At 58.0% G+C, this 9,658-nt stretch overlaps 1 protein-coding gene across 7 annotated transcripts in view; it reads left to right on the forward strand.

The window, feature by feature from the left end:
* The window catches only part of NFIX (nuclear factor I X), a 97,170-nt gene that overhangs the window by 74,788 nt on the left and 12,724 nt on the right, over positions 1-9,658 (forward strand). For 5 of the 7 annotated variants that reach the window (XM_034657863.1, XM_034657864.1, XM_034657861.1 and 2 more), the window contains 5 exons: positions 2,343-2,405; positions 2,767-2,841; positions 3,190-3,310; positions 4,448-4,584; positions 7,408-7,530. In XM_034657863.1, the coding sequence (XP_034513754.1) occupies positions 2,343-2,405; positions 2,767-2,841; positions 3,190-3,310; positions 4,448-4,584; positions 7,408-7,530 (519 nt within the window). The remainder of the gene's footprint in view (positions 1-2,342; positions 2,406-2,766; positions 2,842-3,189; positions 3,311-4,447; positions 4,585-7,407; positions 7,531-9,658) is intronic. The other 2 variants (XM_034657860.1, XM_034657865.1) reach the window with 1 other exon arrangement.

Here is a 9,658-nt window from a genome sequence, read left to right on the forward strand (position 1 = left end):
GTGGGGACGCTGGCTGGGCCGCCAGCTGTAAGATGGCTGCCAAGGGCTAAAATGGCTGCCAGCAGCGCCTGGAGGCGCGTGGCAGCGGGCCTCGCCAGCGCTGGATCCTCGCTCCCGCTTGCTCCTTTACATCATGCTAATAGTAATAACAGCAATAACGTTTCAGGACACTGTCCTGGTTTAGAAGGATTTCCTGTCTATCGCGCTCTCCTGGAGCCCCATTTGTCTCTGCCGTAGTCGCTGGCCCACCTCCATCTCTTTGTCGGGTTTTCTCTCGCCTTTCTGTCCTTGGGCTGGATGTGCGCATGCGCGCGGCTTTCTGTCTCCACCTGGCTCCTTTCGGGGGGCCTGAGACCACACCCCTGGGTGGACTCTTGTGGTTTCCCCAACTCCACGAGCCCAGACCTGGAAGGCTGGTGGGGACTGAGTTGGTCCCAGGATGGGTGGGGTTAGTCGCAGGGGCCCTTGGGCAGCAGAGCCTGGAGCATGTGCCCCTCAAAGGGCTTCACATGCTGGGGTTGTGGCTCTGCCCTTCCCAAGTTTTGAATGGAGGAGAGGGCAGCCCTGACAGACAAAGCAGGCTCGGGGCACCCCCGGTTAGCGAGGTCCTAGAGTGGACCGCCCGTTACCTCAGCCCCTCATCTGCTCCTTCCTGAACCGGAAGGAGGTTTGAATCAGACCTAGATAGCCAGGAATAGGCCAGGGCGAGAGAATGACAAAATTCATACCCACAAGACACTGTGGCACAGAGAAGGTGCCCTCCTGGGAGCATGGGAGGAAGTCCTGTAGATTGTCTCCAGAGCAGAGAGTGCCATTAGCAAAGAGGTGGCCTGGGGCAGGTTTCACCATCCCTAAATACACCACAGGGGTGAGCACAAAGGGTGGTGTGGCAGGCTGCACCAAGCCAAGCCAGAGGGGGTGAGGGGCCATCATTAGCACTTTCCTTAGAAACTTCTATTTTCTTGATTTGTGACAGGATTTTTTTTTTTTTTGAACTTAAAAAAAACTGAACAAGGTAAAGAATAGGGGAAGTGCGGACTGAAATTGCCCTGTAGGCAGCCTGTCCTTTCCCACTGGTCACATCAAAGCAGGCGGCCAAGAACTTGGCTTGACCCAAGCCTGGGCCTTCACTCTCAGAGGGATGCTGTTCTTACCAGCCCCCCTCATCCATCACTCTTCCATCCCTCCTGAATGGCCGAGTGGCAGCAGAGCAACTTGCTGCAATGTCTTGGGCCCACGTCTCGTTGTTCTTTAGGAACTTCCTTGCTGGTCACTCCCCAATGTGAGCAGCGTGGCTGCGAGGCCAGTGAGGGGTGGACTCTCTGGCCAGTAGGCTGACCTTGGGGTGGTGGGTGAGACCTAGGAGGCAGGGTCGAAGAGTTGGGCAGAGCCTTGGTCAATACCAGGGTGCAGTTTTCCAATGCCACCCCCATGTTGTCCCCTTGTGAGCAGCCGACTCTTTACCAAATGCCTGGCCTTCCTCCTGCCCCACAACCTGCCCTGGCCCCCCTCTACCATCCTCTCGCCAGCTGTCGTGCCTGGGCAGGCATTCTGGAGGTCCCCATTGTGCCCCTGGCACACAAAGCTTTGAGGACCTGGGGGGCGAGGGTGGGGGGGCTTTCCCAAGCTCCGCAAAATATTCACACACACACTCCACCCTGCCCCAGCCCTCTGCGAGCTCCCACTGCACAATGGGCCCTTGTCTCGGGGCTCCCTCCGAGCAGCTGTGGTACTGGGGCATGAGACAGCCCAGACAGGCTGGCACAGAGTGGGCGACAGCGTCAGGGCAAACCTCCTCCCTCTGTGTTGCCAGGCACTGCCTGTAAGCATAAAGGTGAGGTGGGGGTGGTTCAGGCTGACAGGAATGGCTGTAATTAATGAAGTGAGAGAAGGAAGGGGCTGCTCTGTTGGGAGCTTGAGCTGAGTGGAGGATGGGGGACCCTTGGGTTCATCCCAGCTGTGCAAAGAGATGGCCACTGGCTTCTCTCGTGGGCACCATACTCACCCTGATTCTCAGCCATTGCTACTCAGCCGTGGGTGAGCACATTGGGCAGCTTCTGCAGACAGTGTTGGTTGTCACACTGGAGTGCTACTGGAATCTAGTGTGTGGAGGCCAGGGCTGCCGCCAACCACCCTGCAGTACCCAGGATACCCCACCACGGAGAAGGATCTGGCTCCAATGTCCATAGGACTTCCTTCCTCCTCTCTTCACGTCTCCCTAGGCTGCTCCCCTCCGAGGAAAGGGTGCTGTGAAGGTGTTTACAGGGCTGGAGGGGCAGCTGCTTGGCTAGTGGGGGGGGCACTTTGATCTTGACCCATTCTCCCCTTTGTGTCTCCTGCAGAATCCGGACAATCAGATAGTTCAAACCAGCAAGGAGATGCGGACATCAAACCACTGCCCAACGGTCAGTTCCCCCCAATTCCCGCTGGCCCATGTCTAGCCTCTAATGGCCTGCCCTGCCTCTATACCTCTCCTCTGCCCTCCCAACCCCTGGCCAACCTGGCCTCCCGTCTCCCTCCGTTTCTTCCCCTTTACTCAGCCGATCCTCACCTGAACTTCAGCTGACATCCCAAGGGGTGGGGCTCACCTGAAGCATACTCACTCTTCTGTGTAGACATGAGGGCCCCTGAAGGCCAGCCTGTGTCTGGAACGTGAGGCTTGGAAGGAAGGGAGTCAAAGCAAGAGTGGGGAGAGCTTCGGAGAAAAAGGCAGGCAGCCCCTCCTAGCCTTGCCTAACTCACTCACTTGTCCTTTCCCCTCTTCAGGGCACTTAAGTTTCCAGGACTGTTTTGTGACTTCTGGGGTCTGGAATGTGACGGAGCTGGTGAGAGTATCACAGAGTAAGTGAGTTCTTTCTTCCAGCCGGGGCTGAGCTCAGCAGATTGGGGTGTAAGGAGGTGGGACTCGGACCCCATGTGGCCCCCTGCTGGTGGGGCCTTGGCTGAGGGGCAGACGGGTTTCCTGGGATACTCTGCCTAACTGGTACTGGGCTAGGTGGAGCAGAGGTGCCCAGAGAGCCCAATCTTTAATCTCCACTGCTTTGGAGGAAAAAATCACAACAAAGGGCTTTTCCCCAAAGACCCCCAGCCAAGAGGTGGCTTCTGGGGATTGCTCATGACAATAAAACAAGGCCCCATTAATCCTTCCACACCTCAAACCTTATCTATCACCTTCTCGCCCTTTCCCAGCTCCTGTTGCGACAGCATCAGGGCCCAACTTCTCACTGGCAGACCTGGAGAGTCCCAGCTACTACAACATAAACCAGGTGACCCTGGGGCGGCGGTCCATCACTTCCCCTCCTTCCACCAGGTGAGCCCAGCACCTCAGCCCTCCCCTTCCCCCATCCCCAGGCCATCTCAGATGCCGCAGGCAGCTATACCTCCAACGCCTGGGTTCCTTAGAAGGCCACCCCTTGTTGAGGGCGTGGGCTCCAGAGCAGCCTGCGCCCACCATGCTACCAACCCCCTGAGCCTCCTGCTTCGTGCTGTCACTAGGCATTTGGTACTGGGGACATAAACCCAAACAAGGCACCGCTCTGCCTGGAAGGCACTCCCAGTGGGGATCTGAGAAAGCCTCTCTCTTGCAGAAGTGACATTTGAATCCAGACAGGCATGGGGTGGATGCTCCAAGTAGAGCAGCCCTCATCCCAGCCAAGGATGGACATCCTGCTGGGACCCCCAAAGAGGGCTCTGGAGGCCCGCGGAAGGTGTTTAGACTTAAAACCCACTGGAGGGTTCGAAGCAAGAGATGCTGGGGATTTGTGTTCCAGAAAGTGCCCCTTGCAGCAGCATGTGTGGGCAGGACTGTATAGGCTGTATTAGAGGAGGGCCTCAGCTGGGTAGGGGAGTGGCGTGAGAGTGGGGGATGAAGTTGGGAGGTGTTTGGGAGGTGGGCACATTCAGCCCTTGTCAGGGCCAATTGTTCAGGGCAGGGAGGGATCCCGTGCTTTTTAAAAAAAAACTTGAATGTTTGTTTCATTGTGAGGTTTTTGGCATTCATTTTGATTTGTTAAAATATTATAATACTATAATGGCTTCATCTTAGTAGTTTTTTAATATAAAATAACATAGTATCTTGATGTCTGAGTTTTGTAGCACCCCTTGGGATTTTTGTCCCTGGCAAGTGCCTCTCGACTTGCCCTGGCCCTAGGGGCTGATGGGAAATAGAAGGTGGGGCCAGGAAAGCAGTGGAGGAGGCTTTTGCCCCCTCTTTGACCTGGGCAGCTCAGTGGATGAGGGTATCATGGCCTGAGAAGGGGCTCAAGGAGGAGGAGCAGGTGGGCTGGGCCCTGAGGGACTCCGGGGCCAGTCTAATCTCAGGGGTGGGCACGCAGAGAGTGCCTGGGAGTGCTCCCCACATGACAGGTCATCAGTGCAGGCTCCCTCAGTTTGAGTAGCTGTGCCTCAGTCTTCCCTTGGCCGACCTGACCCCTCTCCTCTTCCCCAGCACCACCAAGCGCCCCAAGTCCATCGATGACAGTGAGATGGAGAGCCCTGTCGATGATGTCTTCTATCCTGGTACAGGCCGCTCCCCGGCAGCTGGCAGCAGCCAGTCCAGTGGGTGGCCCAACGATGTGGATGCAGGTATGGGCGCTGCAGGGCCAACCCAGAGCAGGTCGGCCAGAGCCTCTTCTTCCCTCTCAGTTTACCTGGCAAGCCTCCCTCTGGTTCCCCTGCTATGGGTGGCACAGCCTGTCTTCTTGCTTACTGATCTTCCAGAGCAGGGCAGACCAGGCCGAAGGAGGGAGTGGAGGCGAGGAGGTGGGCTGTCCCTACATGGGCAGCAGAGCCCATGAGTGTGGTGGAACGAAAGCAGAGGCCCCAGGCTCCGAACTCTCGTGGTCTCCTTCTCTTGCTGTTTCTCTGGAGAGGTTGCCCCAGCTCTGTGGTCCTCATGGTTTAAAGCAGTTTCTCAGTCTGGGCATCATGGACATTTGGGGCCACGTCATTCTCTGAGGTGGGCCATCCTATGCACTGTAGGGCATGGAGCAGCAGCCCTGGCTTCCACCCAGTAGCCAGTAGCAAGGCCCCACTCCTCCCCAAAGTATAATGACCAAAAACGTCCCTGGACATTGCTGAATATCCCCCCACATGGGGGGAGCAGAACGGAATCATCTTGAGTTGAGAACCACTGGTCTGAAGGGCCCAGCATCACAGAGAGGAGCGGAGCCTAATAAAGAATGACCAGAATCATTTTCCAGTTAAGCAGGAAAGCTAGGGAGGGGCAAAGGTCTAAAGGAAGCCTGGTCAGTCCTCCTAATACCCTCTAATCGCCCCTTTCTGGGTGAACCCACCACTTCCAGTCTTGACTGGGGGCATGAGCAGACCCAGAGAACCCAGATGTAAAGGAGGGAGAGTACATGTGTGTGCACTCGCTTGTGTGTGTGTGCATGCACAATATGTGTATGAGGAGGCTGGCTGCGGCATACAGCCTGTATGTGTCCTTGAGGTGTGAGTCTCTTGGAGCCAGGGAGTGCAGACCCGTGTGTGGGGGCCATATACGGGGCACGTCTGCTCTGGTCGGGCCTGGGAACCGGAGCTTCACCCTTGAAGCAGGAAGAGGAAGGCCTGACCCGATGTCGCTTTGCCTGGTGTTTTCCAGATGCGCCTCTACAGAGATGGGCCAAGTGAATGTGCTGGGGCAGGGGCTGGGGAAAAAGCAAGGCAGAAGGGTGGGGAGGCCCTCCTGCTTTCCTGCAGCCCAGAGGCAGTCTGCGCAGGCTGCCCACTCTCAGCTCCCTGGGAGGAGGGGAGGAGGGCTCATCCCCAGACCTTGGGCCCCGGGGAGTAGACTGCAGACCCAGGGCAAAGCTCACCTCTGTGGGACAGCTCTCCGGCGAGTCTTTGGGTGCCCCTCCCAGGGTTTCATGTGGCAAACAGGGACCTGGGTAGACAGCCCAGATACTTCCCTGCGAGAGAGAAGGGGTTGGAAAGTCACTGAAGGACTCTGCAGCCAGGGCCTCAGTTAAGTGACTGCCCCTTAAGGACTCAAGTGCCTTGAGAGCCACATCCATAGCTGTCTCCTGGGGCTCAGCCCCCAGGTCCCTCTGTCCTGAACTTGTGCCCAAGGAGCTGTCCCCTCTCTGGCTCCCACTCTTTTTTTCTCAGCTATCTGCTCTGATGCCTGCCATTTCTGCTCCTTCCAGCTGTCCTGCCACGCACGGCCCCCATAATTCTCCTGCAGCACCCCCAGCTCCCTTGCTTTCTCCTCTTTTCCTCCGTACCCACCCCCCCCTTCCTGTGGTGTTGTTTCCCTGTGCTGCGACAAATCGCCAATTAAGCAGCCCAGCTGCAGGACAGGGAACAGCTGGGGAGGCGCTGTGCGGCCATGGGGACAGCTGTGCACAGCTGGTGGGGGTGCTCCCCACCCCCTCACCGTGCCAGCTATCAGGTGGCACACAGCTGCCGCCAGATAACACCTCTGCTGGCTGCTGGGAGTTCGCCCTTCCCCCACCTCTTCCCTCTTCGGTTGAGACTGCAGCCCCCCCCACCCCCCCACTCAGACTGATTCTATGCCTGAAAGATTGCTGCTCTGCTCCATTCCATCTTAGCCCTTCCAGCCCGGGCACAACCTCCAGGCTCAGCCCAGGATAGGAGACAAGCTCCCCTGGAAGACCTGGTGCAGGGGCCCTGCTGTGTCAGAGCGTCACTTGGACATCGTGCCCGCTGGCCACAGAGATGACCTTGGTTGGCAGCGTCAGGGTCCTTCAGGCAGAGCTGCAACGGGTGTACTGTATACCCTGTCTCCCACTGAGTGCCACCCTGTCTCTGGCACCAGGAGCAGAGCAAAGCCCCGAAATGACCCATCCTACAGGTGCCCCCCCCCGATTTCCTGGCAGGGGAGTCCTTTCCTGTCCTGCTCTGCCCCCAGTGCCCACCCAGGTCCTCCAGCCCCTTCCCTACTCTCTCATCCGGTGTTATATCACCCCTGCGGTCCCTCCCGAGGACTGGTGGCTTCTTCCTACCAGAGCCTCCCCTGTCCAGGGCCCCACAGACCAGACTCAACCCAGCCCTCTTTGGGGTTCCCCCTCACTCTGAAGCTGACTCCCCAGGACTCCTCCTGCATACCTTCCCCACCCCCTGCACCCCACCTTTTCATCCTGTGCCCTATGAGATCCTTATCTGCTCATCAGGGAGCAAGGTGGGCCCCCTTGCTCATCTCCTACCCAACATACCCAAGGGTCTCGTTTTCCTCTCTGGTCAGAGTACCTGTAGCTGGCCCGTCCGCACACCGGGCCTGAGAACCTGAGCCGGAACGGGCCAAAGGAGGCAGGAAGAGGGTGTGATGGGGGAGGGAAGCCGGGAGGGAGCTGAGGAGAGAAGGAGCTAGTTGCTGGCTTCCCACCTTCCCTTGCTCTCGCCCTGGCCCAGCTAAACCTGCCCTGTGTTGCTGATTCCTCCCCCCAGGCCCGGCTTCTCTAAAGAAGTCAGGAAAGCTGGACTTCTGCAGTGCCCTCTCCTCTCAGGGCAGCTCCCCGCGCATGGCTTTCACTCACCACCCGCTGCCTGTGCTTGCTGGAGTCAGACCAGGTGAGAAATGGGGGGCCTGGAGGGGGGCAGTGTGGGAGGCGGTGGAGCACTTAGGGGCAGCTGGCCAGGTGAAGGAGCTAGGGCGACAGCCCCTGAGTGACAGTCCCGAGCTCTCTGAGTAGGCCTCAGTCTGGCAGAGGGTGGACACGGGAATGGGCCCTCCCTCTGCAGCAGCCCCTCCTCATCCTGTTCCCAAGCACCCTCTCACTTGCTTCTACTCCCCATGTGCACGTCTGCGCATGCGTGCGTGCGTGTGTGCTTGTGCGTGCTGTGCAACATGGGCCTGTCCCGAGGCCCTCTGCCACCTGCCTTTGACGATGGACGGCTCACACCCACTCCTGCCCGCTCTCCTTTTCTCCTGCCAGTTGTGGGCAGGAAAGCCCAGGCTTCTCCCTCTGTCCTCCTCTCACCTCTTCTCTCCCAGCTCCCGGCTGAGCCCAGACTCTGGTTTCCCAGCATCCACCCGGGTCGGTGTGGGGCCCAGACGGACAAGAGCACTCAGGGGAGCCCAGGCTCCCTTCTCAGGCCCTCCCTGCCCTTTTCCAAAAGTGAAGAGCTAGGCCTAGGGGCTGGTAGCACCCAGGTTGTTCTCCAGGGAAAGGAGCAAGCCCACTGCCTTGGGGGGCTCTCTTGTTTTGGTCTCAGGAGACGGTGCTTGGTTCGGGGCAGTGGTAGGGAGACATCTCAGCGTTCCTGAGGGGATTCCTGAGGGAATCAGGCAGGAAGGTGTGGGAGCTGAGTCCTCACCCTCCCCGCTCTCTCTGCTTTTTCCCTCCCTGGGTACCCTTCTGGGAGAAAGAGGCCTGGACTTTTTTCTGAACGCTGCCCTGTGTCCACCCTGCCTGCCGTCTTGCGGGCCCTTCTGTAGGACATGGAGAGGAGTGAGGTTTACCCTCCCGGCTTCCTCCTCAGGGCCTCCTGGCTGAGAGCCCAGAGGCAGCCTGCACTGGGGCAGGGTGTGGTGGCCACAAGGTGGGGGCGGGGACCCCAGGCCCTCTGTGTAGGCAGCGGGAGGGCGGCAGGCCCAGCTCGGCTCAGCTTTTATGAACTCCAGAGAGAAGCCAAGTTTCCTCAGCCCCCTAATGAAACTGAGAGCAAGAGAGAGCTGATTGGAAACAGACCAGAGGGGGAGGACTCGGCTCAGGGAAGAGCTGGGGCCTGCGCCGGGGTGGGAGCTGTGTGTGGGGAGGATGCGTGTGCTAGGACCGGGGGGTTGAGCACGCAGGAACGCAGCCTGGGCAGCAGTGGCCAGAGGCACAGCCGTGCGCATGCAGGAGCCTCTGTATGCATTTCAAGGGCTTGTCCTGCACAGGCGAGGGGCCCTGTCTCTAGCCAGAGCCTGGGAACCGTTGTCCTCCTCCATCCCTCCCCCAGACTTACACCTAGGCCCTGGACCAGGGTGAAGCCAGTGAGGCACTCACCACCATGTAGGGTGTCAGGAGGCACCAAAACCCTAGTCATCAAGATAAATAGTATTTAATGTAATATTTTAAAAAGTGGAAAAGATTGCAAAAAACATGACAAACAGCTATCAATGTTTTAAGCAAAAGAGGGGACTGGCCTTGCATTTGCACGATCTTGCCTTGTTCATGTCCTCCTAGCTCCAGCCCCGGTTCTAGTCGGACTTTATTACAAAGACAAGCAGCTGGCTGACCAGCCCTAGTTTGCCGATTTGACTTTTTATTTAAAAAAAAAATATTTACTAATTTATTTTGGCGGGAAGAGGCCAAGGGAGAGGAGGGAGAGAGAGAATCTCTAGCAGACTCCCTGCTGAGCGCAGAGCTGGGCACGGGGCTCGGTGTCACAACCCTGCGACCACGACCCTGAGATCATGACCTGAGCCGAAATCAAGAGCCCGATGCTTCACCGACTGAGCCACCCAGGCCCTCCGCCAATCCGGCTTTTTAAAAACACTGCATTAAGATGTTACTTACCTCAGGGGCGCCTGGGTGGCACAGCGGTTAAGCGTCTGCCTTCGGCTCAGGGCGTGATCCGGCGTTATGGGATCGAGCCCCACATCAGGCTCCTATGCTGTGAGCCTGCTTCTTCCTCTCCCTCTCCCCCTGCTTGTGTTCCCTCTCTCGCTGGCTGTCTCTATCTCTGTCGAATAAATAAAATCTTTAAAAAA

The sequence above is a fragment of the Ailuropoda melanoleuca genome, chromosome 4 (assembly GCF_002007445.2).
Source record: "Ailuropoda melanoleuca isolate Jingjing chromosome 4, ASM200744v2, whole genome shotgun sequence".
Lineage (NCBI taxonomy): Eukaryota > Metazoa > Chordata > Mammalia > Carnivora > Ursidae > Ailuropoda > Ailuropoda melanoleuca.